A 14440-nucleotide genomic window follows, 5' to 3' on the forward strand; every position below is an offset into this window, starting at 1 on the left:
GCCCAACTTGGTGTCGTCTGCAAACTTACTGAGGGAGCACTCGATCCCCTCATCCAGATCATTGATAAAGATATTGAACAAGACCGGCCCCAAAACTGAGCCCTGGGGAACACCGCTCGTGACTGGCCACCAACTGGATTTAACTCCATTCACTCCATTCACCAGCTTCATTCAATTTCAATCTAGAGCAAACTAAAGTTTGGAGGAGGATTTTGAAGTTGTGCAAAATAACTGAGTTTATTCACTGTGGTGTCTCATAGGTTGAGGTTGAAAATGTTACGGGTTTGCTCAACGAAGCAGAAAGCAAGACAATCAAATTGACCAAAGATGTTGCAACCTTAGGATCTCAGCTACAAGATACACAGGTAAACTTGCATCCAGTAACAGCTCACCTACAATATTTATAAAATGCACTATAAAAAGACCTAAACTAATGACTGTATTGCTGATTGATGTGGCGACTCTAGGAGCTGCTTCAGGAAGAAACGCGGCAGAAGCTAAATGTGTCTACCAAGCTTCGTCAGTTGGAGGATGAAAAGAACAGCTTGCAAGAGCAGTTGGATGAAGAATTAGAAGCAAAACAAAATCTGGAGAGACACATTTCAACACTGACAATACAGGTATCAGTGCCATAGCTAAATCACTAGCTCCATCACTGAAAGTTTTGTCAGTAATTCCAGAGGTTTCAGATCTGTAGAACTATCCTGGCACAGCACACAGACCTTCAGGGAACTAGTACTGTTCGCCCAGCTAGCATCAGTGAAGCTCCACAATGAAGCCAGCAGTCTCCCTCTTCTTTAAAGTGTGATCTCTAGGACAGGTACAAATGCAAGGTAGCTCCCAAGATAGTCTTGCACACTAGGCCTGTAAGTGCATACTAGGTCTGTGGTCTGCCTCATTTTATGAAGGCTGGATGATGGGTAACTGGTCACTAGCTTCACATGGGTCAAATTAGATAAGATTTCTGGGTCTTGGTTGTCTCTTGGCCATCTTCTCTGCCAAGCTTTGTTGTCACTGCTATAAAGATTTGTCCTCTGAATTCAAATTTCAGCTCTCTGACTCTAAGAAGAAGCTACAGGAATATTGCAGCACAATAGAAACCATGGAAGAAGGCAAAAAGAAACTTCAGAAGGAAATTGAATGTCTCACACAACAGTTTGAGGAAAAGGCTGCTTCTTACGACAAACTGGAAAAAACCAAGAACAGACTCCAGCAGGAGCTGGATGATCTGGTGGTAGACTTAGACAACCAGCGTCAGCTGGTCTCCAACCTGGAGAAGAAACAGAAGAAGTTTGATCAGGTATAGATTTAAGATTCTCCCTTGCTGTGTTATCACCTAACTTCTCTGGAACTCACAGAGACTCCACTGGTTTAGTGAAAGATAAAGCAGGGACAAAAAATAAACTAAAATTTAATTATGCATACACTGGTTAATTTTGTATTTATATACATTTATCAAAAAGCAGAGATTTTCTCTGTCATTAACAACTGGCAAGACCATTGCAATAGAAAAAAATCCTCTTACTAATTACTTCCTGTATTAACACTACCTTTTTACAGATGCTAGCTGAAGAGAAAAGCATCTCTTCAAAATATGCAGATGAAAGGGACAGAGCAGAAGCTGAAGCTAGAGAAAAAGAAACAAAGGCTTTGTCATTGGCCCGAGCACTTGAAGAGGCTTTGGAAGCCAAAGAAGAACTGGAGAGAACGAACAAAATGTTGAAAGCTGAAATGGAAGATCTTGTTAGCTCCAAAGATGATGTTGGCAAGAATGTAAGTTTTGGGCTTAGAACAATTTCCACAACAATAACTTAAAATAGCAGCTAACGAAGAGATCACTGCTTTCAGTGTGGGAAATTCTTGGTAGCACACAAATCCATTCAGCAAATCAGATATTTCATACAGAATTCAACGGTTATTCCATTTGTGCCCAAACTTTCAAGAGACTTGGCGAAGTAACTGTAAGCCATCTTTATTTTTAACATGACTTCAAGCATGAAGATGATTCTTATTGATTCTAAGACTGAAAAAACATTAAAAAGATTCTAAATAATTTACTAGTTTATTAAGCAGCTTTGAAGTTGTAAACTCCACAAATCTGATTTTATTAGTTATATTTGACTTTGCCACCAGCCTAACATTTACTTGCATAGCTGCAGCGAATTGCCACTGATGCATTGCCAATCACTTCTTTTATTACAGTGATATGATAATACTACTTCTAATACTAAATAAATTCAATTATGATACTTGACTAGATTAAAAATGAAAGTTTGGGATAAAGAGAATCTCAGGTTATTTTAAGACAGATTTGCAAGTGTACAAAAAATTTATTTACCATTTTCAGTGCAAATTAGTTCATTCATTTTCCACAGCTGATATTTTCAAATGTGGCCTCTACTGCAGGTAGACTGTTTAACTAGAATTATTTTTATTTCTTATAACAAGTCTATTAAATTCCCATTGCTTGAAAGGTCCATGAATTGGAGAAATCTAAACGGATCCTCGAACAGCAAGTAGAAGAGATGAAGACACAATTAGAAGAGCTAGAGGATGAGCTACAGGCTGCTGAAGATGCCAAACTCAGGTTGGAGGTTAATATGCAGGCCCTGAAAGGCCAGTTTGAGAGAGATTTACAAGCCAGAGATGAACAGAATGAGGAGAAGAGAAGACAACTCCTTAAACAGGTACTATTCCCTATTATTGCCTTTGTAAATATCTAACCAAGCCAGCTGAAAGTCCCCAGCCTCATGCCATTATTAAAAGCACCTTACTATAATGAGAAGAAAACATTATATTGCCTTGTGCTTGGCAAATTAAAAAAAAAAAAGTAGGTTATTGTACTAAAAAAGGCACAAAACTGCTAACAGTTTTTTTCCCATTTCAGTAGCATGTGCACAATTGCCAACAGATGTAAGAATTTAACACTACAACCAAAATAGTATAGAACATATGAGTTGTTGTTTCTGACACAGTCAGAAGAACCTTCCCTATATTCTCAGTGGAAGTTAAAAGACAGCTTCCAATATATCTGCCTTCCCAAGGTACACTGAATGGATACAAAAGCATTGGAAATGAAAAGAGACAGGACAGAGCCTATTTGTACAGTAGTGTGGTGACAGCAAGGACAACTACTGCAGTCGTCATCTTGTAATATACATATTTCCATGAATACAGAACCCAAATTGCTGACTCCTTTCAAGAATCTTCAATTTTTGGACAAAATGGAAACATATTTTAACTGCCAGGGAAATCACAATTAATAGAGTTATAGGGGGCTGTATACATTATTCAGACATACACAGAGTGTTTAAGAGTGCTCAAGGACTTTCCTAAACTTAAGTTGTTTTCTTTAATGATCAGCTCCATGAATATGAAACAGAACTGGAAGATGAGCGGAAGCAACGTGCCCTGGCAGCTGCAGCCAAAAAGAAGCTGGAGATTGATGTTAAAGATCTAGAAAGCCAAGCTGATTCTGCTAATAAAGCTCGGGAAGAAGCCATCAAACAACTTCGCAAATTACAGGTATGTAATCCCACAAATATAGTTTTTCCCACTGCTGACTTTTGTACAGCCACAATATGAAAGTTAGGTGACACCTGTGAACTTGATGCCTGTTACACGTGATTGGTTAGAGGGGGAGTTTTAGCTAGACTCGCAGATTCAAGGATCTGTACCGTAATGCTCAGTTTGAATGACAATGGAAAACTTCACATGACAAACCATGAAAATCTTAATTTTCATCATTGCAGAGAGCTTCCAAAATTCTCTGGCCCACACACATCTGCTATTGACTTGCCCACATGAAGGAAAACAAAGATTTCCATGTAGAGAAAGGGCTACATGATAAAATCTAATACAGGGCTTCAATCCTGGTTCTAACACTTGACTCGAAAGCATAAAAGACTGTTCAGAAATCATGTTGTCTCTGAATTAGCATTTTCCTATTTATACTGTAAGTCTCCATATCAACTGTTCTGTCATATGCTGACAGCAAAACAACAAAAAGGGATGTATCGGAAAGATTAAGACTGCGCTTACGCTCAAATATTCAGAGGAAATAAGGACAATAGGCATTACAAAAGCCACAGTGTGCAGGTGGAAGCATCGCTCCTCTTGGAATAGCATTTCAGACCTTTCCAACATGTGCTAGCTGACCTCTCCAGAAAATATAATTCAAGCAGGCATTATGACTATGTAAATGTCTGTGTTCTATTCTGTCCAAATTTCTTTCCACTGAAACTGTAATAAAGCCAGACAAAAACAAGTCTCTGTTATTCTTTTCAACAAGGCTCAGATGAAGGACTACCAACGAGAGCTGGATGATGCACGGGCTGCCAGAGAAGAAATATTTGCTACAGCCAGAGAAAATGAGAAGAAAGCAAAGGGCCTGGAAGCAGAACTCATCCAGCTTCAAGAGGTAAAGTGGGAAACTTAGAGCAGTATGAAGCAGACTACACCTGACCTTCAGTAGCAAAAGAGAACTGCAATGAAATAATACAATAGCTATCGGGGGTGGAAAGCTATAAGCAGCACTTGTTACAAGTTCCACGTGCTCTATGCGCTCCACTGAAGTTGTTGGATCTACATCTGAGCATAGCCAGATTAAGCTGAAAAAAATCACCTTGGAGGAAGGCACTGTTCACCAGTCTTAAAGGGAAATTAACTGTATGCTCTAACATAAATTGTTTTCAATAGCTATAAATCCTGAAGTCTTGTTAGTGCTATTATTCCTATGTGTATTAAATGGCAATCTTGTGACTAAAACCAGTAAAATAGAAACCAGGTGACAGGCTGGATAAAGTGTATTTCATTGTACTTCCCTAGGATTTATGATATGACAAGAATTTATTCTGTTAACAAAACAACCTATCTTTTACCAGTTTTAGAAAGTTTACAGTCCTGCGTATCATGCTATAACTGTTTGTCTGAATGCTTACTTGCTCATTTCTTTACTATGCTGCCTTTTTCTTTTCTCCTAGGATCTGGCTGCTGCAGAAAGAGCTCGCAAACAAGCAGATCTGGAGAAAGAAGAGATGGCAGAAGAACTTGCAAGCGCTACTTCTGGAAGGTAGGAATAGACTGGATTACTCACTACAATACATGTAGTGTATTACTGTTTACAGTAAACATGCTGCTGAACATTGCATGGCTGAAGGCTGTAAACATGCTGCTGAACATTGCATGGCTGCCAAGAGAAGTTCCTCTCCCAACAGCCACCTGGTCTTGACAATACAACATGCACACATACGACTATTTTCATTGAAATATCTAGTTCTCTTTTCTTGGCAGTTCATAATAGTTTCAGACACATACAACTGGTCAGAGCCATAACTACACATTTATTAAACTTTAAACATACAGGACAAGCCTTCAGGATGAGAAACGGCGCCTGGAGGCAAGAATTGCCCAACTGGAGGAAGAGCTAGAAGAGGAGCAAAGCAACATAGAGGCAATGGGTGATCGCATGAGGAAAGCAGTACAGCAGGTAGAGCTCATTTCAGCACGTGTCACTTTCTGTTCGTATGCCAGCGAAAGCTGTTTGTGGTTCTGAATAAATATTTGGAGAATTGCCACCCCAAATTGCCACCTGCCATTTCTCTGAAAGCACACAACACTTTTGACAGCATCCATTCTCACCCTTGCAGGCAGAGCAGCTGAACAATGAGCTGGCAACAGAGCGCTCAACTGCACAGAAGAATGAAAATGCTCGGCAGCAACTGGAGAGGCAGAACAAAGAGCTGAAGAGTAAACTGCAGGAGATGGAGGGAGCTGTGAAGTCCAAATTCAGAACTACAATTGCTGCTCTGGAGGCCAAAATTGCTTCTCTTGAAGAGCAATTGGAACAGGAAGCCAGGTACTGGTCTCCCAGGGGGCACAGCTGTCCATTTATTGTTCCAGTTAATGAGATAGAAAGTAAACAAAGGCATACAAGATTTGTGTCATCAGGCTCTCAGTGCCATTAAGGCTTGGTAAAGTCTCTCTCTCACTTAACATTTCTTGGATATATGGCCAGTAACTGGAGTTTTTACAGGTTCTGATTAAGAACCATGTTATTGCTGAGAAGTTCTACTGGTATCAAAGGCAAGGATTCGCTCCCTTACGTTTTAGAGTAACTGCCCGATGACCCTGCCAAGTTAATTGCCATAACACATTGTGCCATTTGTAGGATTATTTCCTGAGGAAATCACCTCATGTTTTAGAGCAGATCTCCTGGAGCTCCTCTAGCATACAGCAAAGATGCATACTTGTTTTGATCAGAAGAACACGACCTTTAAGTTTTGCTTAGAATTCACCTGTTAAATTCAGTAAGGCCGTTAACATATAGGTCCTTGGTGCCAGTTTCATGAGCAACATGCCTGAGGCAGGTGAAGACTACAGACCTTCCACATCACCAAATGCTGCACTGTCATTTGCAGAGAGAAGCAGACTGCAGCCAAGACATTGCGCCAGAAGGACAAGAAGCTGAAGGATGCATTGCTGCAGGTGGAGGACGAGAGAAAGCAAGCGGAGCAGTACAAAGATCAGGTATGAGACTGTCATGAGGGTCTTAGTCTGGGGCATAGGCATTTTCAGATTTTACCCTAAGAAAGGAAGATTCCATGTTCTGCCCCAAAGAAATATTCCTCTAGAAAGCAGACTGTCTGCTTGGATTCTATGCTGGGAGAGCTATACAGCCCTTTGCTAAGAGACGGAACGATATAATTCTTCTTCCATGCTGAGTCAAGTGCCAAAGCACTAGTCCTTGTCAATCAGCCAGCTGCAACAGTCTGACTGCACAGTGATATGTAGGACTGTGCACAACATCCTTATTGGTATGTGAATGGAGACAACGAACACATTTTGCTTGAAAATTTTAGCTTTACCTAATGCATACCAACCCACAAGCAGAGGTAGGACTGTGCAGCAAAAGAAACAACAAGATATTGTATTCAGACACTACCTATCAGCAACATGAACTCCCACAAAGCAGTTATTTTTACATTTTTTAGATTTTAAGCTTCTATCTTTGATTCAGGCCATGTTTCAGTAAAACTCTCAAGAGGAGCATGAAATTAAAATGAGGAATGTAAAGCTATTAGATCTGTTTTGAATTAAAGCATTACTCTAAAATTTCCCTTTAGGCTGAAAAGGGCAACACACGACTCAAGCAACTGAAAAGGCAGCTGGAAGAGGCTGAGGAAGAGTCTCAGCGTATCAACGCAAACCGCAGGAAGCTGCAGAGAGAGCTGGATGAGGCTACTGAGAGTAATGAAGCCCTGGGCCGTGAGGTTGCAGCACTGAAGAGCAAGCTCAGGTAGAGGGCCCTTGTTTGGGATAGCCATTCCCACTCATTAACAGCCTTGAAATTTGGAACTAAATTAGAAGTGAAGAGAAAAAAAAAAAAATCTGTTCAAGTAAAGAACAGACACTGATAATGCTGCAAAGTTACTCATTCCTTGTATTAGCTTGGCAGATACAACAAAAGGCCAAAGTCAGAAGGTGAAGTGCATTTCATAGACTGCAACAGTCTCAGGATTCAGCTGAGAGATGCACAAGTGTGATAACATGGCACAGGACTTACTCTTTTTCTAATCAAAACTCCTGTTAGCTTAAATAGGAACAGAATTAGGCTTGGTTGCTTTTGAAAACACCCCTTATATAACAGCTGTATCTATTTGTACAGAAGCATTCACAAAAGGGTAGAAATGCTTGTGCTTTTCACACTTTCACACATACACAAGTCACACACAATGACCATAAACAGTCTTAGACAACATCACAGATGTCAAAAGGCAAAGCACATTATACGACTCTTATCCAAAAGTCTCTTTGGACTTCACCACAAAGGGATTCAGTGTCATCAGACCAAGGAAAAGATCAAAATGTCCCTTTGCATTTTCTTTTTAAAACTGACTGAGAAAAAGATAAAGCTGTAATCAGTCAGCTACATACCTGAGTTCTCCTGCACTCACTGGGTTTGAAAGTATCAACTCACTGAAATAAAGAGGCTGACTTGAATTATAAGGAAATTGCTCTATCTACATTATCACACCATAAAACTTTGCTTCCTGCCTAAACCCAGCAGTATTTCAGATGAAAGTAAAGCACCTGCCTAGTTGTGTTCTTGAAGCGGTTTGCCAGCATGCTTACCAGTAACATGCATGAACCTTCAGATGCGGATTTACTTCAAAGTGAAGAGTTAAGGACGTGGTAGCCTTTTCCATTAGCACCATCTTGGGTGGTGCACGCTCCTGGCTGCTTTGCAAAGGAGTGGCTGTGTCCAGCCCTTTTTGCATAGAATAGCATAAGGCTCATTTTTGTTTTATCTAAATGTAATATAATTGGCTGTAATGTACTTTGTTTAATTATTTAAGAGTAATCTACCTAGCTCTGATCATGACCATGTGCTTAGTATAACTGCCCGGGACTCTTTATCTCTGTTTCAGAGGGACACAGGAACCTTCGCATGACTAAGCAGGTACCATGCCTTCAACTTTGCAGCTAGCTTGTGTTGCACAAATTTCCATTTTCTTTGGCCCAAGTAAAAATTCTGTGAGGTTTCTGCAAACTGTGAAGGCTTGGATATCTTGGCATTAATTTATTTTATCAAAAGAGACAAATATTACAATAATCTAGCTACCATCAGCTGTTCATCAGTGATACATTTTCTTACAAGTAGGTTATGTACTGATGTAGACTTACCAATGTTGCATTCTCACAAGCTCTACCAACAGAGTACCTAAAACTCTGACTTCTTCTGCATGAAAATTGTCTTTTTTGCACCTCATCTTTGTGCACAGCCACAAAGATTAAATTTTTTCAAATCAAATACACCATTGATTAGTAAAATTGATTAAAAGGACTAATGAATATGAAGTATCACAGCACGTCATTAGAATTTCACAGTATTTCTTACGCATATTGTAATGCTGACTCTAAGGTAAGATGCCATCTAACTCAGGTGAGATTTGGGAAGACCTTACTTGCATGTGATTTCTCACACTTAGACCACACAATCACAGACAAAAAGAGAAAATCTTGCCTTTCATTACATAGCACTCTGTAAGCAATACAGGCACAAAGAGCTATTACTTAAGCTTTTAGAGCTATTTTGCAGACATTACATTGCTTCTCTACGGTTATTAAAACACAAAGCACCGACACAGAAATTAATGTTGACACTGTAACCTAGCACAGCATTATATTACACTTTATCACATTCTCTGGAGGTAACAATACCTGCTGTTGCAAAAATTAAAGAGCTACTGCCTTGTAATATTTGTATATCTTCTATTTTACATATGCTGGATGTTGCTGTGAATACACAAATATTTAAAGATGATGTCTTGTCCTTGCATGTGCCTTTTAGTCAGCCTAATATTTCCAGTCAGACTGTTATTCAAGCGCTACTCCAGTAGCACTCTTTCAAAGGTAGATTAAATACAGAGACGCTAAGCAAACACTAATGCTTAAGGCTTGTCTGAGTTATATGCATTATTCTAAAGGTACTAATGAGAATGACCACATGAATATTATCAAATCCATAAACCTGCTTAAGAGGAACAGATACAAAGAAAGAGTGTTTATCCACAGGGCTAATACCAGTTTAAAGAAGAATTAAGTTTATGCGTATTGCAAGTTTATGTTAGTAAGTGGTTAGTGTGTGATAGGGAGTTCACTTCTTTGTAGCCAAAACTACTGCACAATTTGGTTAGAGTCTTGCTGTTACTCCCCACCAGTCCCATGTTCTCTTGTAGCACTTCAGTGAATTACTGCAGCATGTAAAGAGTTATCTTACAAATGACTCGCGAGTAACTGAGTCCAGATAGCAGGAGTCCAAGGGGGTAAAGAGTTCTTCCTGGTGAAGAATGAGATCTTTATTGACAAGAATTAATGAATTTACTGACCTAACTAGAACTTTCTTGTTAAACAGTAATAACAAATATCTGCTATCATAAAATAGCAGACACTGCTGTTAGACTCTGTCAAGCACATGCCAGCATAGAAATGACATTCCTGTGTGTTCAATACATGCCATCGGCACAACAACTAAGGTTAACTAACAGCAGATCTTAAATTAAGCTTTATTATCCAGCTAATTGTTTGTTCACAATGAAGTTTAAGGGCAGAACTGTGGAAAACATACTATATGTCACATTTCCACCTTGGAAACACAGATTTGTGCCTCTGCGATAAGTTAGTCCAGCCAATGTTCCTACCCACTTCTCTTGTATGGAAGATTGAGCTTTGGACTTAAATAGCTGCTTCAGAAAGGACAACACTGGCTTAGTCTTTTGCAAGGACAAGACAAGCCTTTAAATATTTATGCATGATTGCTGTACCCAAAAGTGCAGATTCAGATGTATTTAACACCAAATTAGTAATTTTGGCACAACATTCAGTTATGAATTTATTTTATTGCTTATGTCTGTGGTCTCAAGCCTTTACAAAGGTTTGCTTAATGAGGGGCAAGTGAGAGGCCATGTTACAAAACTTAAGCGTTTTGTAGCACAGTAGCAACGGAGGCCAAGAAGAGACAAACCCATCTTCTGTCTCACTTGCTCACACCTCCCCCCAAAAAATTAACCTTGAGGACCGAAGTGTCCCTGCCTTGGGCTGTGGCTATGAAATATGTGGGGATGGGAGGGAGATGGGAGAGGAAAAGGGGGTAAGATGGGAAAAAGCATTTTCTGTAAGCTCTTCTTCAAGACACTTGCACTGTTAAGTGTCAGCACCTGAGGTACAACACAGTTCCAAAGCAGCAATGGTTTCCTCTCTTCATTGGGAAGAAGATTGGAGCTACTCACAACCTAGGATGCCATACACATCAAAGCACCTGTGGTGCTCTGACCAACACAGCCTTTGCAGAGAGGGACTGTGGGCTCAAAAATGCCTGCTGACATTCACAGCACTGCTACCAGTCCCAGGTCTCGTGGGCCTTTAGTAACTGGTGGGCTTATTCAGACTGCAGGTCAGAAATTCAGCACAAGCTCTCTCTCTCCTTGCTGTTCTACAGGGACAGGAAGGATGCTCCCTGCTGTTGTGAGTACAAGCAGCTCCCTTTCCCATTCCTTCCCAGCACAACCAGTTGCAGTCCCCATAGGGAAAAAAGAGTGAAACGAAGGGAAGAGTAGGAGGGGGTTGGGGCAGATGAGAACTTTTAAGCACCAGAACAGGAATCCCATCACAGTTCCAAGCAACTGGGAGTCTCAACCTGTCCACAAATTAGTCTTACATGCTACGGAACAGAAAGTTGTATTAGAGACCAACAGCTCTTGGCTGTTCTGCATTTAAAAATATCAGCCCCACAGGTACTGTTACAAAACTCTATGCTTATTTGTGAGGACTCCAAATGACCTAACACCTGATTATTTTTTTCCCCCTCTTACTGCAGGAGGGGAAATGAGCCAGCATCTTTTGCCCCACCCCGTAGATCTGGAGGCAGAAGAATAATTGAGAATGCAACAGAAGGAGGTGATGAAGAAATGGATGCAAGAGATGGAGATTTCAATGGAACAAAAGCCAGTGAATAAACACGCTTAAAAAATTGCACTGCAGCAAGGGGAGGGAGGATATTTAGCACTGTATAAGTCTACTCTTAGTGTCAAGGTCACATACACCCACTCCTCTGACAATGATAAAAGCACAACTGCCTTGTCTCCAATGTATAGATTAATGTTAAAAGTACTCCAAAACTTATTTTACCATGAAGTGTATTTGAAAAGGTAGGGGTTTTTTCAACACTCAGAGTAATTCACTTTGAGAATCTTCCAGAAAGTAAGTTCTAGTAGCTCAGATGATTTAAATCCCAGTGAACTACAGTTTACACAGGATTTACGAGACTGTTGCAGGGGGAAGGAAAAAAAAAAAAAAAAGGCATTGGTCAGTTAATCTTTTCTTAAACTTTCATTTTGTCTTGAGTATTCGATTAATATAGGGTTTTTTCCTGGTTACTACACCCCTGATGCACCATTCACAAGGTGGAAGTGCCTTTTTAATCACTTACTGAAAAATAAAATATCATTTGTTCCAATTAAGTCAACTGTTACAGTTTTATATGCACCATGGATGTGCTTACACACTAATAAAAGGCTATAAAAACTACTCCAGTATTATTGTGTACAGAGGTCACTTGGGTGCAATACAGCATGCTCAAAGGGAATGGGGCATGCAGTAGAGCTTCTTTACGACTCAAATACTTTTTAGAAAAGTTCATCTGTAATCATTAGAACAAAAAAAAAAACAAACTTATTTTCTCCTAAGCAATTGCTTTTGAAGGAATAAAAAAAAAGTATGTACACTGAGCTGAAGGTAAAGTGACATGAAGTACCTGGGACAGGTTTGGTTACCTCACGGACACACAGTGCTAACTGAGGTGCCCTAGGGTGCGTGCAAGGGCTGACAGACATAACACAGGACGTGTAGGAGACTTGCAGCTTTCCGGTGCAGCAGCTGGAAAGCAGGCAGGGCCCTAAGTGTCTGTCTTTAGGCAACTGAACCCACCCTTGAAGTATGTACGCATAGGGATATTTCCAACTAAAGCCTCTAAAGCAGGCTGAAAACAATTAGAAACGAGCAGCCCACACTGAATGCAGTGATCCAAGCCAAGCTATTCTGCATTAAGGGATCAGCACACAGTTACTTCTTATTTTTGGAGCACTCCAACAGGACCGCAGCCCACCCCTGGGAACTACCAGGACCTACCACAAATCCATGCAGCTCTAGTACTTCCAGATAGCAGCTAGTTTTGTGGTCACACTGGGGCAGTAGAGCGCCACGCACAGCAAAGCCACACGTAGAATTACTCTGACTCGAGTACAGCGAGTTTACTCGATGTCTTAGGTTGTACAGCAAGTAAATCTTAAGCAGTGTGACTGCAGGGAGAGCAAGTCATGCAAAAACATCCACCTTGACAGTTAATGCAATCATCTTCTAAATCTAAGCATTGTTCCAGAAGGCACAGAAATCATAAACTGGGGATTCAGACTAGGCACCATTTAGTCAGCAGAATCAGAGCCCAAAGAATTCTCTCTGCTCATGAAAGAGTAAAGGAAGAATTTAAGTAAGAATCCTTTTAGAGCGATTAAGGTGCCAAGCTGCAGAGGAGGGGGGTTAGGAGCTATCGGATACGACCTTTTCATTGCTCGATCAGCCATGCAGCCCAGCTCTGTAAACATACTCAGGAGCTGGCTGTTAAGCACACAGCTTGTGAGCCTGCATGTGTGGGAACGAGGAGACCAAGGAAGTCAGATTTCATATAGAACGGTCTTAAGCACCAATGCTTAGAGCAGAACCAGCAAACTGAACATGGAGCCCTTCTAAAAGGAATTAATCTAGAAAATTCACATGCATAATGGTACAGGTTGGTCCGATGGTTAGAGCACTGCCCTATCACACTTGAGAAACTCAGGTTCCAGTCCCTGTTCTGCAAAGCTTGTGACAAAATAGGGAGTCAGAGTTTCTTTAGTAACACCACAGAAAGCATCCTTCTGCAACAGTGGCTGAACTGGTTCCTCTCCCAAAAAAGTTCCTCTCTGTACCATTAGAGGTGACTGTTCTGGACTAAATTATTTTGTCAATTCTTAATAGCATATCCAGCCATAGACTATCTGATTATATCCGTAGTCACATTAATAATATATCTGTAAAATACATAATACTAGCACAGCCACGATTTTCCAACTTTCTACCTTGTCTCAATGCCATGTCTCAATCTGATGGCAAGCCAACTTGCTCACCAAGCAGGCAAATTCTGGCAAGATAAGGAAAATGCAACTTGTCTTGACTGATCCCTCTAGGCTACACAGTCTACTGAACCATAGTCCATGTGTCAGCACAACTAACAAAGCAGCCCAAGTGCTTCTGCTCCTCCTCATGGGTAACAAAAGAGTGTCAGCTCCCTGTGTGAGAGGAGAGGACAAAAATCACATTAAAACAGCCAGAGTTCAAGACTTTAAGAGAGAGCAATGCCAATACTAAGCACTGTAAATCCCAGAGGCATGTTTGGCTATGGCAATATTTACATTCCTTAGGGTAGGAGACAACTAGAAGAAAGTGTAGGAAAATCTTTCCATGTGATTCAGCAAAACAAACAATGTGTCTTTCAGCTTCATTGATCAGAAACAGATGAGAAACTGGTAGTAAACATCTGTGCATAAACCACAGTGACAACTTACAAAAAAACTCAAAATGAATCAACAACTAGAATTCAAAATAAGCTTTATTTTGCTCCCCAGTTAAGCCAACTTTGTAGATGGCCTCAATAATGGGAATGACCTGTGGTTATTTCCTGTTCCAGAGAAATAGATAAATCAGTGGCTGTTTTCACAGCATTTTCCTGTTCGAGAAATAGATGCATCAGTGGCTGTTTTCACAGCATTTTCTTAAAAATAAAAAAAATTAAAAAAAACCCTTTTACACATTCTTTTGTGAAGTAAGTTCTCCCTCTCCCTTATTT

At 40.3% G+C, this 14440-nt stretch overlaps 1 protein-coding gene across 1 annotated transcript in view; it reads left to right on the forward strand.

The window, feature by feature from the left end:
• Positions 1-12086, forward strand: part of MYH11 (myosin heavy chain 11) — a 65315-nt gene extending 53229 nt beyond the window's left edge. The window contains exons 30-42 of the mRNA XM_009281630.1: positions 261-365; positions 468-620; positions 1052-1300; positions 1561-1773; positions 2475-2687; positions 3364-3525; positions 4292-4420; positions 4983-5071; positions 5365-5488; positions 5649-5857; positions 6420-6528; positions 7125-7297; positions 11378-12086. Of these exons, the coding sequence (XP_009279905.1) occupies positions 261-365; positions 468-620; positions 1052-1300; positions 1561-1773; positions 2475-2687; positions 3364-3525; positions 4292-4420; positions 4983-5071; positions 5365-5488; positions 5649-5857; positions 6420-6528; positions 7125-7297; positions 11378-11516 (2067 nt within the window). The 3' untranslated portion in view covers positions 11517-12086. The remainder of the gene's footprint in view (positions 1-260; positions 366-467; positions 621-1051; positions 1301-1560; positions 1774-2474; positions 2688-3363; positions 3526-4291; positions 4421-4982; positions 5072-5364; positions 5489-5648; positions 5858-6419; positions 6529-7124; positions 7298-11377) is intronic.
• Positions 12087-14440: the final 2354 nt, after the last annotated feature.

Source organism: Aptenodytes forsteri, unplaced genomic scaffold (genome assembly GCF_000699145.1).
Source record: "Aptenodytes forsteri isolate BGI_AS27 unplaced genomic scaffold, ASM69914v1 Scaffold84, whole genome shotgun sequence".
In the NCBI taxonomy this organism is placed as follows: Eukaryota; Metazoa; Chordata; class Aves; order Sphenisciformes; family Spheniscidae; genus Aptenodytes; species Aptenodytes forsteri.